Source organism: Zootoca vivipara, chromosome 4, assembly GCF_965207765.1.
Source record: "Zootoca vivipara chromosome 4, rZooViv2.hap1.1, whole genome shotgun sequence".
Taxonomy (NCBI): domain Eukaryota; kingdom Metazoa; phylum Chordata; class Lepidosauria; order Squamata; family Lacertidae; genus Zootoca; species Zootoca vivipara.
This window is the reverse complement of record NC_142587.1, coordinates 71,090,346-71,106,918: the sequence shown is the minus strand read 5'-3', so window position 1 is coordinate 71,106,918 and position 16,573 is coordinate 71,090,346. Positions and strand designations below refer to the sequence as shown.

Genomic DNA, 16,573 nt, shown 5'->3' with positions numbered 1-16,573 from the left:
TTAATTATGCTGGGAGGCTACATTAGAGAAGCCTTCCTGCTGCAGACATTCAGACTTCTAACTCCTAGAGGATGACAGGGCTGGTGACGGAGGCGGTGGAGCCAACGTGCTTGTTTTCTCCTTCTCCCTCGCATCAATTGTGTGGGGACCAGTCACATAGTACTACAGATCACTAAACATCCACTGCCCTGCTCCATTCACAAACCACTCAGCTGAAAGAGGCAGAGGGGGTGGGAAACAGGTTAGTGTAATAATAATATTGTGAATATAAACAAGCTTATTTATATTCTCACATCAGCTCTTAAAATTTCAGCCTTTTAATCCTTCTCTAAAAGAGAGCAATATATCCTAAGTGGTACTGATAAGAAAAAATATACAGAAAAGGGTATATAGTGTATTTACAGCACCTCATTTAGCAAACCACATCCATTAATAATGTCAACTGCCACGAAGGAGCTGCCTTACAATGAAAATGGTACCCCATGCACTATTTTGTATTCTTTCATACAACTTTCTACATGCATTTCTCAGACTGCGACCTGAATAACCACTTTAAAAGGTACTAGAAAAAGCTCTCCTCTTGTAAGAAGCAAAGGATGCTTCATACCAGATGAAAGGGAGATAGTATGGCCACCACATGTCCCATCACAAATACTATGACAATTGAAGGGGAGTCAAGTATTTGCCTGTGGCATGTTTCCCACTTGCGAGTAGTCAGAATCCCATTCCACACTGGTAGCATTTGAATCCAGGAACACTGTAGCTCAGATGAATTATATGTAAGCTTGACCCACAAGATCTCAACCACACAGCAGTGGTTGGTTTAAAACCACTTGATTTAAAACCTTACCTAAGCATTTATTTATACTGCAGTCATGGGGGAACCCATCACCCAATGTTAAATAAAAAACACATCCCATCTTTATATCCTGTCCTCTTCACCATTCTTCACATCTCTAAATCAATATTTCTTAGCACAGCACAAGTTCAACCATGTATCAGTTAAAGCAGGCATCCCCAAACTGCGGCCCTCCAGATGTTTTGGCCTACAACTCCCATGATCCCTAGCTAACAGGACCAGTGGTTGGGGAAGATGGGAATTGTAGTCCAAAACATCTGGGGGGCCGAAGTTTGGGGGTGCCTGAGTTAAAGCATCCCCCTTCCACTCCCATTCCTCAACAGTACTGCTCAGCAATACAAGAGACAACGCCACACTCCCAACTGCATCCAGCCAACAATGAGCTTCTCCCTGTTAAGGAAAAGCAAATTTAATAACTACTAGAGACTGAAATATTTCTAAAGTGCTGCGGTCAAACCTAGGTACAAACAGCGCCTAAGCAATTACAATTACTGATTAATAAGCAGCTATTTAAGTAGCAAAACCAAATAGATTAATTGCAGTGCTATCATTCCTGACCTCTTCCAACTGTTGAAATATTCTTGCTAGTTATCTAGCTCTAATTTATTTTAATTATGCAAGGGAACTGCATCTCTTTCTAACGCGAGATTAACCTTGGCCATCTTTTTTCACTGTGATTTCCAGGGGTTGTATATGTAGTACTGCATGTTATACTTCAGGCTTACCCAAGAAGATTTTTGAGATTTGTATCAAACTGTCTATTTAGTGCTACAAGCTTTCTTTCGGTAGGGATTCTGATTGTAAGACTGTCTCAGGTTTTCACATTCAAATTTAAGCTGCATAACTAACTTGTGAGGGGTGTTACAACTCCTGAAGGGAGCTGGGTTCTTGTTAGTATTTCCCACAATATTATCAGAGTACATCCAGAATCTTTTGCAGCCTTCAGCCTTCTGGGACCTAAGGAAATGTCTAGCTTTCACACAGCAGATGCCAAGAATTTGATACAGAAGAACCAACAGTCCATTTCTAGGAATAACCTATCACATTAACACTACCAAGCTTTATTGCACTCAGCAGGGCATGGCGGATAGACTGTACTCCTTCACAGTCAAGTCAACAGCAGACAGCACTTCCTCTTCTCACACTGATTTAGCGCGATGAACACCTGAAATTAAGCCTGCTGGCAGATGTGCAAGCTAAGGTGCAGAGTCAGTACATGCAGCTTCCCATAGAAGGAAACACTTGGGCTCAGCTTCATGTGTTCTAAATAAGCATGCAACTTGCTTGTGCTTCTTCTTTGGGCTCATCTTTAAAAAATATGCTACATGTAAAAACACAAAAAATATTCTTATTACACCTTTTTAATGCCCTCCCCATCACACCCGTCACATGTCACCAGTATTCTTCTGTACTTTTGTCACAACTTTGGCTCCCCCTTGATGCAGGCTATGTTTTACAGATAAGCCCTCTTTCCACTTGTTTAGAATGGCTGAACCCACTCTAGGGATTATTTACTGAAGCTGCTATGTCAGACCATTCTATTGCCATAATTCAGCCAAGCACTGGAATACTGCTGCTCTCCTTCAGCTTCCTACCAGCTGACAGGAAATTTAGGCACAAATGTGGACCAACCACAGTCCAGCTCCCAGGGGGAGGGAAAATTCAGCTGAATGTTAAGGTAATAAATAATATGAACCCAGTGCAATAGGAAACGAGAGGAGTAGAAAGAAGCAAAGTAAATTAAGCATGGGCAGTGTGCGAATAAGGGAAGTTATAAAATAGGAAAGGAAGCAGGGAGCAAGAAAGACATGTTCATGGTTGACGACAGAAAATAAGAGGGGGAATAGCTAAACATGGCATTTCAGAAGGAAAGGCATCATGAGATGGGGCAGAATGGCTGCAGAAGAGAGGGAAGAGGAAGTAGTATTAATAGAAAGAATCATAGAACTCTAGAGTTGGAAGGAACCCACGAGTGTCCTCTAGCCCAATCCCCTGTACTGCAGGAATCTTTTTGTCCAACGTGGGGCTCGAACCCATGACCCTGAGATGAAGAGCCTCATGCTCTACCAACAGAGCTATCAGGTGGTGGAGGAGCTACTACTCTCCCAGTGCCAGCTCAGTGTCTAGAGCTGCATCACATGCTCTTTAGGCTGAGAGCCAAGCTGGTCATACTTGACTTAACTTTTGCATTCAGTCTATAGAAAAAAAAAATTGTCTCAGAGTACGCCCAATTCCTGGAAATGTTCTGGGGAAATGACATTTATGACCAGTCAACAATAAGTTGTTAGTGGCAAAGAGCCATTTCCAAATGCATCCAAAATATTAGCTAATTTAAGAAAGATAAAGTATCAGAATGGTTGCGTAATTTTTCTTGAGTTTCCTTAAGATAGCAGCACAAACCAGCGAATTACAGTAATACTTGAAGGAAAGAATGTTGTAATGCACAGAGGAACAGATATTCTTCTCAAAACAGTTCTTTGGAGCAGCCATAAACTAAGTCATGGCCCAAACCACACTTCCTGAGAAGCAATGCTCCCTGAAATTGATGAAGCTCACTTCCAGGTCATGCAAGTACATTTAGGATCAGGATGCCAGTGCCCATTCCAAAGAACAGGAAACTTGCTAAATCAAGGTACTCAATAGTCGTATGTCACACAATTTTTGGACAAGGCGTGAAGTCAGAGATTTGCAAGTGAAAGCAGATGAGATTAATTAAATACACAAAATACATTAAAAGAATATTGGTTTTGCCCAGGGGTCAGCAACCTTTTCCAGCCGTGGGCCAGTCCACCATCCCTCAGACCATGTGGTGGGCCAAACTATATTTTGAAGGAAAAAATGAATGAATTCCTATGCCCCACAAATAACCCAGAGATGCATTTTAAATAAAAGCACGCATTCTGCTCATGTAAAAACACCAGGCAGGCACCACAAATAACCCAGAGATGCATTTTAAATAAAAGGACACATTTGACTCATGTAAAAACACGCTGATTCCCGGACCGTCCGCGGGCTGGATTGAGAAGGTGATTGGGCCGCATCCAGCCCACAGGCCTTAGGTTGCCTACCCCTGGGTTTTGCCTAACTCCTCCATTTATGTGGCTTGCAACCATATTTAATACACCCTATAGCCAGAATCCTAGAAACGCTGCTATTACTAGTAACTGCCTTCATGTTGTACAACCAAAATTCAATTGCCTTAAGATTTTAAGTTAAAAGCAAACTAATTGTGCTCCTAATATACTTTAGAAATGCTATATCTAATACAAAAAGCTGCTGTGCCACTGCCACTGGAAGACAGCATGCTTTTTGTGATAAGGTATACCAGTACTTCTTACTTAACTGTTACCTTATAGAGCAGATATAACTCATGAGAGGACCTTGGGCAATCCACTGTCTCTTACAGCTTCCCCCATCTGTGCAGTGGGGGAATTAAAAATGGCTCATGTGAGACGGCTGTTGTGTTCCGAACACTTAGGGGAAATGGCATGTGAATACCAAGTATCTTTAGATTCTACGCTATGCTAACATCATGGGTGTTAGCAAGGAAGTAGTGAGCTTCCCACTGCCCGAATGTGCTTTAGCAAAAAACATCTTACGATGGCTGGAGCAAGACAATACTTTATCCTCTTGTGAGAAGACGATACCTTCTCTCCTCTAGCACTTGGGATCCTAACATTAAAATCTCTTTTTAAAATCTCTTTCTTATTTTTGAGGCATCATAAACAGCCAACATGAACTTGGGGTTACCTTAGGGCCCCAAAGAGCCCACAACATTCCGGAGACCAGCTCTGTTTTCTCCACTCCCTGTTGCTGTTCTTCTGGGGGAGAGACATAATTTAGGGTACAGCATCTGCCTTGTATGCAGAAACTCCCAGGTTCAATCACCGATGTCTCCAGGTTGGGTTGGGAATGCCTCCCGTCTGAAACCCTGGAGAGCCATTGGCAGTCATGTGCAGGCAAGACTGAGCTAGGTCTGACTCTGAATAAGGCAGCTATTCTTGCAGCCAGAACTAGAACTTTTGTTTCTGGCAGGAACTCAACATTTGGGGTGAGCAGGTTTTGTTCTTCACTAAGAGACCCAAGGGCTTTGGGCACCTAAGACCAGCCCACCAAACTACATAAAAATAAAGAAATGTTTGGTACTTTGGGTCAAGAAGAAACAGGGGAGGGACCCCAATGCAGTCATTCCATTCCTTATATGATTACATTAAAAAGCTAAGCTGGCAAGTTTAATTTAGGAACAAGAGAGGAAAGCAAAGTCAGAAGATGAATTAAATTTCAGGGAGTTTTCCTCATAGCCCTGTGCTCTGACAACCATCCCACATCTCTAGTGTCTAATCTTTCCATTTCCTCCTGTTAGCCTTGCATCTGCACAACAGTAATTTCCTGGCTGATGTAAAACTCAATGAGTTCCAGTTTCTGCTGCTACAAATGAAATCACTTGCTCCTTTTCTGGCCTAGAATCAATCGAGTCATGAGATAGAAAAGGAAGGCACTTAACTCTCTCTCACACACACACCACAAATGGGAGAACAAATAAAATGGCATTTCTGCTCAATAATTGAAGCTCCATCATTAAAAATAAACAGTCTCCTTATAAATGGGAATTAAATTCTTGCCAAATGCTCACTGCAAGCAAGGGTAAACCAGATCAAGGCCATTTCATTAGGCTGGAGGGTAAGCGGTCAGAAGGCAGACAAATCTAGCCTCGGAATTCAGCCTAGGTATGTCCTGAATGAGGCTTAAGGCTAAGGAATGCAAGCAGAAACCTCTATGATTACTGCAACGAAGGCTGGTTGGCAACATGTAGAGCAATCCTATACAGGTTTACTCAAGATGCAAATCTTATAGAGTTTAGTAAGATGTACCGAAATGTGCACAAAAATTTCAAGGCCTCCGATTATCTTCCACACATTGGCTTTTCTAGTTATTGGAAGCAGAAGTGAGCCTCAAATTCAGGTTGGAAATGTACATGTAAGGCAAATTTATATCTGTTCACTGAAGGATCTTTGTGGACTAAGTCAGGACTACTGAAGTTTACAGAGAGGCTCTCAATAGCTTCTCTCTCTCTCTCTCTCTCTCTCTCTCTCTCTCTCTCTCTCTCTCTCACACACACACACACACACACACACACACACTTAAAATGATGAATGGTGGGACAGCCCATAAGTTCCAGGTTCAGCATATGTTAACATTACCATTCAATTGCAAGTCAAACTTTACGTATTGATTCAGAAGGAAGTTCCACTGAGTTCAATGCAGCTTCTGCCCAGGTAAGTGGATGGCAGGATTACAACATTAGGCTGCTATCCAAACACCACTGGACTCAGTGGAGTTTCCTTCAAAGTCATTATGCACAGGGTTGAACTGTTGAGTTATTTGTGCACCAAAGCAGCTGGTCAAAATAAACAAACTGCAAGAGTTGATTAGAAATTTAAAAACCTCTTATAGGCTAATTTAGATTTACATCCAGCGTGTGCATGTGGACTTTTGAAACTTCAAAAAAAATCTTAAAGACTGGAATGTCAATTGAAGAGTTATCACCACCCTTGTGCTTGTAACCTCAAAATCCACTTGTTGTCCACTCATGGTGCAGAAGATACCAGGTCCTAAGCCTAAGGGAATTGTTATAGGGAATATTCCTAAGGGAATATACAACCTAGAAAAGAACAACAGCAGGGGAAGTTCAGCTATATGAACTGTAACATATTTTTTCAACACTAAAATAAAACTTAACACATTATTATAAAATATGATGTTGCTACAAGCTGTTGTAAAAATGTTACGAGAGACATTGCACATACTTTTGTAAATCAAGAAAATCTTTAATATTTTTAAAGTGTAAAAAATAAGCCATAATAAGAATAGTAACTTATATAGTTGTAAGAGACTCTAAAAGACAAGCAGTAAAAGAGATGCTTATCTGAATCAGACTAGCTCGTATTCATGTCTATAAAACTTAATTTGAATAACTGCTTTTGCTGGAATTTATTCAATATTTGAGTTTAAAAAAGGAAGAAATCCAAATGTTTGGCTACATGATACATCTAACTTGCCTTTCATGGTTGCTGCATTCTTATGAAAAAGAATTGAAAGTCAAAGTAAGTTATTTCATCCATTTAAGAAGCTGGTTATTTATTAATAAATCACATTCATTTTTCATGCTTGCATAAATGAATACAGCTTGGGACACGGAACAACATGATAATCCTGTATCAAATATCAAGAATGTGCACTATTGTAAAAAAATCCAAATTCCAATCACCCAAACATTTAACTTAAAGTTTTAGAACAGCTTCCCTTTGTTCCGAAGGTGGCTGGAATTTAAATGAAGAAATTAAGATTTTCACATGACAGTTATAACATGTCTTAATATTAATTTCTTTCTTTAAATACATTTCCAGCTACTGTATAAAAGGAAACATGTAGAGAAATAACAACCTTTCATTTCTCTATTGATGGAGAACTACATTTGTCAACCTTTCCATCTCTTAAGCTTCTTCACTGGAGCAGAGGGGAAGGGGGGCCAAATAAAGGAATGACTCATTCTGATATGGCTTCAACTTCAAAATGAACTCAATAAGTGCACAGTTCCAGACAGATTAGATTATTTTAAAAAGTCAATTCCGCATATCAACTTCCCTTTAGAGCTTTTTGGAAATTCACAAAGTTCTATGGGAGCATGAATACGTGTGACAATCTCTTTGCCTGTCTCTTCGTTTTATTTCTGCACTTGATGAACTTTGGCTACAACTGTCTAAATCAGGGGGGAGGAACCTCAGGCTCAGGGGCCAAATGTGTCCCTCCAAGTCTCTCTATCCAGCCCTTGGGAACTTCTTCCCTGTTGGTATCCATTCGAGACAATCTGGTCCACAATGCACAGCCATGCCACCTTTTACCTTGTCTACCAATAGGAAGCCTATCTGAAGAGCCATTGATAAGACAGGCATTAAAACCAGAAGATATCCAAATTGCAATAATTCTCTCAAGGCCTTGCAATCTACATAACTGCTTTGGCAATAAACTTCACAGGATGGGTACCACAACTAATCCTGTTGTTTCATCCACCCCAGCCAATTCTTAGCTTTGTAACTTGAAACAAGGGCCCATTCCAGAAGTTGTTGGACTCAACCCAATTAAGCATGGACAATGATTAGGGATGAGGGAAGATGAAGTACAACAACATCTGGAGGGCCACAGGTTGCCTACCCCTGATTTAAGGGAAATTTCAGTAGGATCCCCTCAAGGAATCTTGAGACAGGTGAGCTCATAGGGAAACAAAGTAAAAGTCTTCAGGGACAAGAATAATTCTGACATTTTGAAGTTCTGCAAACGTAGCTGTTTTCCTACCGCTTGGGCCCTCTCACCTTTTTATATTATGCCTTTTTAAATTTGGGATATCATAGATATATATGCAAGTTAAAAGGATAAATCAATTATGACCAGATAAGTATTTTATGATGGAGAGATTTTATATTATTTGGTTATGTTTAAGTATTATATTTTGGAAGGGAAATACATCCCCCCTCCTTTTTTTAATGCTGGCTCCTGAATAATACTGCATCACCTATGCTTCCACTATAAATTGATTTTACATAAGCTCTTCCCCCCCCTTTCAAAAACAGATGTATTTTAAGACACAAAAGGAGCTACTTTTTATTCCCACTAGATCTTTTTAATTCCATCATACTCTTTTTCTTAACTAAATAGGAAAATGTTTCCAACATGCTGAGGATATCCCCTCTTATTCCCGAATGGATTTTTCTGGAAAAAGAAAGACGACAAAAGCCTTCCAGGAATACTCCCGGTTTTATACCAAATTAAAACCACAGCTGTGTCAAGCTGTTTTTTTCAACACAAGCAGGATGTGCTGAGATTTCCACCTCAGTCCTAGAATACATTTGCTTGTCCATGTCGGTTGCTTCCATGTAACATATACTGTATGGAACTTATTTTAGACCCGGATGCTAAGTATTTGCACCACCAATATGAGCAAGCATAAAGGTAAAGGGACCCCTGACCATTTGGTCCAGTCGTGACCGACTCTGGGGTTGCGGCGCTCATCGCGCGTTATTGACCGAGGGAGCCGGCGTACTGCTTCCAGGTCTTGTGGCCAGCATGACAAAGCCGCTTCTGCTGAACCAGAGCAGCGCATGGAAATGCCGTTTACCTTCCCGCCGGAGTGGTACCTATTTATCTACTTGCACTTTGACATGCTTTCAAACTGCTAGGTTGGCAGGAGCTGGGACCAAGCAACGGGAGCTCACCCCGTTGCAGGGATTCGAACCGCCAACCTTCTGATCAGCAAGCCCTAGGCTCTGTGGTTTAACCCAGTGGTCTTCAACCTCCGGGCCATGGACCGGTACCGGTCCGTGGATCAATTGGTACCGGGTCGCCCAAGAAACATTTAAATACAATTAAATTAAAATTATTAAATCAAAACAATGTAAATAAAATATAAACAATCAATGTCCCCCCCCTCAGCGGGCCGCGGTAAAATTATCAAACGCCGACTGGTCCGCAGCGATAAAAAGGTTGGGGAGCACTGGTTTAACCCACCAGCACCACCCAGATATGAACAAGCGTATCTGTTTGCAATAAGAGCGTCATGTTGCCGTAGTGTCAGCTGTGTAGAGTATGCCTCATAAAGCTGGATCCAAACAGCAATTGAATTTGATTATTATAATTATTATTACTACTACTACTATTACCACTACAATGTATTACCCGTCTTTTACCCTAAGGTGCCAGGACAGATTACAAAAATTAAAACACAACATTAACATTAAAGCACAATATTATAGACTATTAAAAACAGTTTTAAAACAAATCACAGAAATAAGGTGGGTGCTAAAAATATGCTTCTCAGGTATCAAAAGCCAGGGTAAACAGATGCATCTTCAGCATTCACGAAAAGCTGTAGAATGAAGGTGCCAGACACACCTCTGTGGGAATAAGAGTGCACCCTCTGCCAGACCCAGCACCCTAGAGGGTCAGTAGGGAAGGAGACAATCTTTCAGTATTTGAGGCGTGAGACATTTAGGACTTTAAACACTAACGTGAGACACAACAGCTCTTACTCAACAGCATTCTGTACATAGTACTCCTTTCAGTATACAGAGCAACAAGAGAGTATGGTAAAGAAACAAACATAATACACCCAGGCCTTTCTCAAATTATCTCAGGCTTCAGATCCTTCTCCACCTTTCACTGGAAGAGACACCCACCATAGTGCTGCACCGGGAAACATAGCAAACTACTATAGGTGGCCACTCCTCTCATTGAGATTTTATTGCAAGATTTTGTTGGGCTTCGAATCCCACGAGGCCCAGCCAGCATGGCCAATGATTCAGGATGGCGGAGTTGTAGTCCATCACCATCTGCAGGAACACAAGTGACCCATCCTTTCCTTACTAGCCATGAGGGAACTATGTGGGAAGCATCTGCACTGCCAAATGCTGCAGGGATTTGCTGTGACTACCCAAAGCAAAGCAAAGCTGCTCTCTTGCAACCTTCTAGATCTCCAAGATGAGTAGCAATGCTTAGTCCTCTTCATGGCGGTAAACCCACACTTGGGTTGCAGTATGACTTCAGACTGCAGGAGAGAGGCTCACATAATACAATGTAGGGGGAGTACCTACGATAAATTCAAGGGACTTAAACTCAGCAGCTCTCAGCTACTTCCTACAAAGGAAAATACTCTGAGCATATACAACTCAGCATTTTCCTATTCATCGAGAGAGCGGGGAAACTTATTGTGCATGCACTGGAGAGAAAACTGGAAGTGGAAATCAAAGCTATAAAAATTTATTTTAAAATTCAACCTCCCACCACAAGGATAATCAGTATTGTCAGCTCCAACATGCTGATCATGTCTGGGGTATGTATACCACTCATTCTCTGCAGCAGAATGTATACCACTCATTCTCTGCAGCACCTCATGCATCCAATTGGGGAGATCCAGAAGGGCAGAAGTTATTGGGTCACATAACTTCCCTGCAGAGTCAGGGGAATAGACTTCAATGAGGCATAAGCACTTGGATCAGAGCATTTACTTCCTGGCACTCTCTCGACAGCTTTGAAAGGTAATACTTCAAAAAGAGCATAAATATACAAGATGGGCACAATTAAGTACGCATAACTTCAGTGCAGGAGCAGTCATACATCATCCATGCAAAATGAACCATTTTACCTAATCAATGCTAGAACTGTTCAATTCCCACTCTCGAGAAAAAAAAATAGGATTCTGCAGTCAATTGCAGAGATGTAAAGGAAGATTAATAGTTAAATACTTTAGCTTATTAAGCTAGTGAGTAATTGTCACATGCCAGACCTATGACTGAAGACTGTTATGTCTTTGGGGTTTTGTCAAGCCAATGTTCATTTAAAAAGAAAACTTCCACGACAAAGTAGTATTTCATAAGATGAAAATTCAGTCCAGTGACTAAATCTGAGTATTATCGTAAGCCTAACCACATGGATTCCCAAAAACAGAATGAAACTGATGGTTACTCTTCTGTTATGATTTGGTATCTATGGCAATAGCTTTCATCAGCTTCATGGCAAAGATTCAGAGGCAGGAACTAGAGAGGCAATGGTGTTTCATTAAGGAAAATAAAAAGTGATGCTTCTTAGTAAGACATACAGTACCTATCCTCTCCAGTTCTTCCATTAGCTCCAAATTCTTCTCGCTCTAAGGTAACACTCTCTTTAGTCTCTTTTTTGCAGTGCATTTTTGGCCCCCTTTACTGTTTACAGTAAAGGCTCATTGAAAGCCAATTTCACTATATTATCTTCATGCTGTCTGTTGTATACAAAGCTGGAGTATAAAGAATTCTACTTATGGTGCCCCATAAATGTAAATACCATTTATATTGTCAAAGCCATCTGCTTGTCCCTCAATAAGTTTTATATTTAAATATATGTACATGTGCACACAAACACTCAGCTATTCAGCTCCAGAAGGCCCTCAAGGCAGCACACAAAACATCAATGAAAACAAATAAATAAGAACTAAGAGTCCACAGCAAAATAAACAAAAGCACTGAAGGTTATGCCTTCACCTAAACAATGTCTCTAACTGCAGCCACTGCTGCTTTGTTTACTGAATTCTACAGGAAGAGATTGTAGGTTACAACAGTTGTGTTTAATGAAAAAACCAGCCCCAGACCATGACAACAGTGACCCCCATGTTACAGAGGAGGGAGTAGATTTTGCAGTGCTGGGCATAATTTTAATTGGAAAATTTCGGTGTAAATAGGATGAATTGCATCAGAAAACTGATGGCTCCATTGTTAGAACATGAGATCTTAATCTCAGGGTTGTGGGTTCGAGCCCCACATTGGGCAAAAAGATTCCTGCGTTGCAGAGACTTGGACTAGATAAGCCTTGTGGTCCCTTCGAATGCTACAATTCTATTATTCTATTATTTTGATGTTCTAAAGGGTATCTAATTTAGAATGTTTACTTTACTTGAGTTTAGTAAGCAGAGCTAAGAACTGCCAAGCTTGCCCAATAATGTATTTTTAACTGGTAACCATTCATTTTCACTAATGAACTTATGAAATGGAATACTCTCCGCAGAAATTGAAAGCACTGAAAAATGTTCTACCCTACATAAAATTGTCTATTACAAAGCTAATTATAGTTATTACCACCTAATGGGGCGTTTTCTGGATCTGAACATATTGCCTTAGGCAATTAATGGGAGTGGGGGATCAAACTTTTATTTACTGCTACGAAAAAAAGAAGCTTCCAACACAAAAATACTAAAGCTCTCCAAAAAGTAGAGTTTCGTGCAATTAACATTTGTGTATTTTTAATGTAGTTTTGTATAGCTGTAATAGCACTTTTAAAGTATGACACAGGCAGGTAACATGCTATTAAAAAGTATATTGGGCCATGAAATGTCTATATACAGGGCAAGATATTGGCCTTTTGCTAACATGAAAAGATGCAAGGCAGTGAGTTTTAGATCTAGTGTGCCAGAACCACAAATATGCCCATATAATGGTAATTACAGGACAGAAGATAACATGAAATTACAAGATGCAATCTACCTTCTACCTCCTTCCTAGCCTAGGGCAAGATATAATCCACATTAGCATCCACACCAAAGGAAGACGAGAAGGAGGTATGGAAGATGATACCTTTGAACAGGTTAAAATTACAACTGAGGGAAATGCAGATCCGTTCAAGAAATATTATATCTGTTCAAATGTTTTCTAAAAGAAAGGATTTCCTATTTTCTAAAACAGCACTTCATTTTTAAAGTACATATCTGATACACTATCACAAAATTAATTTTGATTATTTTTTGCCTTTCAGATTGAAAAAGCTTATTGATCAAGACGCAGCCTATCAGGCAAAAAAAGAAAAGGAAAACAGCAAGAAAATAAACAAATTGAAGGAGGAGCTGGTAAAACTCAAATCATTTGCGTTAATGGTCGTGGATGAACAGCAAAGACTCACAGAACAGCTAAGCCTGCAAAGCCAAAAGATCCAAGACTTGACCATCACTGCGGAACAAGCTCATGAGAAACTCTCCACTGCAGAAACAAAAGCTCAAGAAGAGGAGCAGAAAGCTCTCCGGCTGGAGGCAGAACTTCAGGCGCAGTCCTGTAAGGCCTGCCAAGAACAGGAGGTCGCCATGGCCAAACTAACCAATGAAGAGAGCCAGAACCGCCAGCTCCGCTTAAAATTGACAGCTCTCAGTCGGCAAATTGATGAACTTGAGGAGACTAACAAGTCATTGAGGAAGGCGGAAGAAGAACTGCAGGACCTGAGAGAGAAAATGAACAGAGGGGAATGCGGAAACTCTACCCTTATGTCTGAAGTGGAAGAACTAAGGAAAAGAGTACTTGAGATGGAAGGGAAGGACGAAGAACTCATAAAAATGGAAGAACAGTGCCGGGAGCTTCACAAGAAGCTAGAAAAAGAAGCCTCTCAGAGCAAGAACTTCAAAGCAGAAGTTGATAAACTCAACAAGAGAATAATGGAGCTTGAAAAGCTGGAGGATGCTTTCAGCAAGAGCAAGCAGGAATGTTACTCTTTGAAATGCAACCTTGAAAAAGAAAAAATGTTAACAAAGCAGCTGTCACAGGAACTGGATGGCTTAAAAGTCCGTATAGGAGAGCTTGAAACAATTGGAAGCAAATTGGAAAAAACAGAGCTCACACTTAAGGAAGATTTGACTAAACTGAAATCATTAACAGTCATGCTTGTAGATGAGAGGAAAACAATGAATGAGAAAATAAAACAAACAGAAGAAAAACTACAAACTGCAAATACACAACTTCAGCTGGAACAAAAAAAAGTTATGTCAGTCACCGAAAAACTGATTGAAGAAAGCAAGAAGGCATTAAAATCTAAAACTGATGCAGAGGAAAAAATGTCCCATCTCACAAGAGACAGGGATGAGTTGAAAAACAAACTAAAAGCAGAGGAAGAGAAAGGAAGTGATCTCTCCTCCAAAATGAACCTGCTAAGGAAAAAGCTTCAGTCCTTAGAAGCCATTGAAAAGGAGTTTCTTAAAAATAAACTTAAGGAAACTACCAAGCCTAGCCCATCTTTGCAGCAAGAAAACAACAAGATTAAAGAACTAGCCCAGGAAATTGAGAGGCTCAAACACAAACTTAAAGAAATGAAAGCCATAGAAGATGATCTCATGAAAACAGAGGACGAATTTGAATCTTTAGAACGTAGATATATCAACGAACAAGACAAAGCCAGATTCCTATCAGAGGAGCTTGATGTTGTGAAGAGAGAATTGGCTCGATATAAGTTAGCAGAGAAGACGGAATGCAACCACGAACAGAGATTATTCAGGAAACTCAAGGAAGAAGCAGCCAAATCAGGACACCTTTCAAGGGAAGTAGATGCACTGAAGGAGAAAATCCACGAGTACATGGCAACAGAAGATTTAATATGTCATCTAAGGGAAGATCATACAATCCTGCAGAAGAAACTCACTCACCAAGAAAACAAAAACAAAGAATTGGGAAGAGAAATGGAAATCCTTACTAAAGAACTAGAGAGGTATCGGCGTTTCAGTAAGAGCCTCAGACCAAGTCTCAATGGAAGGAGAATTTCAGACTTGCAAGTTCTCTCTAAGGAAGTTCAAACAGAACCAGCAGACAATGAACCACCTGATTACAAGAGTCTAGTTCCTTTGGAACGGGCTGTCATAAATGGACATTTATATGAAGAGAGTGACAACGAAGAAGACGACGACAACAATGACGATGAGCAAACAATATCCTTCAAGTACAATTCCGCTGTTGCAAATGCAGTAAACAATAGTAAACTCTGGATACCGTGGATGAAGTCCAAAGAAAGCCATATCCAAAATGGAAAAGTTCTCACCAAGCAGAATGGAAACTGCATTCAGCCTGGAAATTTGGTTCTAAGCCATACACCAGGCCAGCCTCTTCATATAAAAGTTACTCCTGACCATGGACAAAACACAGCTACCCTTGAAATAACAAGCCCTACTACAGAGAGTTCCCACTCTTTTACGAGTACAGCTGTGATACCCAACTGTGGCACACCAAAGCAAAGGATAACCATAATTAAAAATGGGTCTTTAACGCCTATAAAATCTAAAGTAGTTGATGGTTATACAAGTCCAGAGCAAGCCATGCCACCACTCACTATGTCTGCCTTTGCTACATCTCAAACACCCGAATCATGTGGCTCTGTAACTCCTGACAGGACAATGTCCCCTCTGGCTCTTACAAGTGCTTCAAGTTCCCCGGAGCAGGTACTTTCACCAGAGCCTCTGGAAACCGGTGACAAGCATGCTATCTTTAGAGTATCCCCTGAAAGGCAGTCGTCCTGGCAGTTTCAAAGATCTAACAGTTCTGGTTCTAGTGTGATAACTACTGAAGATAATAAAATACATATTCACTTAGGAAGCCCTTATGTTCAAGCTATTCCTAATTCAGCAAAAAACATTAGCCCTTGCACCACAGTGCAGGATAGCAGAAGTCCAGCATTAGCTAATGGAACACCAACTAAAGCTATCAACAAAATCACCAGCAGCATCACTATTACACCAACAGCCACTCCTCTCCCACGGCAATCACAAATTACAGTAAGTAATGTGTATAACTGACCCTCCCTCGCTGTGTTGACTTACTTACTTACTTACCACCAATACAAACTTATACTCTCCATCCTGGCAAGAGAGATTTGGGACTATTTTAATTAGAACTTTGTGAGAATTCCTTGCATGTGGTCCAACAACAGCATACAGAACTAACATGAAGACCCGTCTCTTTAAACATATATAAAGTGTGCACTTACTGTATTACCTGTTCATTTAAATAACTTTTTGTAAGACACTTAAGACTTGCACTTGTATAAATGCATCTTTGTGTATTGACGTTTTCAATAACTGACATTATTTCTTGACTGCAACTTTTTGGGTGAAATATTTTAACATTACAAAACAGTAAATAATTGTGTTTTTTAACCACTGCCTGCAGAAATCATTTCGTTTTTGTTCCACTGTATGTGAATTTTTGCACGTAAAACAGTTTGATTTTAATCTTTAGACAGCGTTCTAAAGAATTTTCGTTCACTACCTTACTCATTCCCTGATTTTTCTATTGCTATACAGATCAGTACTTTCTGATCAAATAGCATACAAAATTGCATGTACTTTAAAATAATGATGCATGAAATTACATGAGACCCCAGAGTAGCAAA

The 16,573-nt window shown here is 40.3% G+C and overlaps 2 protein-coding genes across 13 annotated transcripts in view; one reads left to right on the top strand and one right to left on the bottom strand.

The window, feature by feature from the left end:
* The window catches only part of CMSS1 (cms1 ribosomal small subunit homolog), a 180,679-nt gene that overhangs the window by 150,666 nt on the left and 13,440 nt on the right, over nt 1-16,573 (bottom strand). The window lies entirely within an intron of this gene.
* The window catches only part of FILIP1L (filamin A interacting protein 1 like), a 156,823-nt gene that overhangs the window by 130,372 nt on the left and 9,878 nt on the right, over nt 1-16,573 (top strand). For 3 of the 4 annotated variants that reach the window (XM_088668176.1, XM_088668175.1, XM_060273728.2), the window contains one exon: nt 13,190-16,337. In XM_088668176.1, the coding sequence (XP_088524302.1) occupies nt 13,190-15,977 (2,788 nt within the window). In that variant the 3' untranslated portion in view covers nt 15,978-16,337. Of the gene's footprint in view, nt 1-13,189; nt 16,338-16,573 lie in introns of those variants that run through there. The other variant, XM_088668178.1, reaches the window with a different exon arrangement.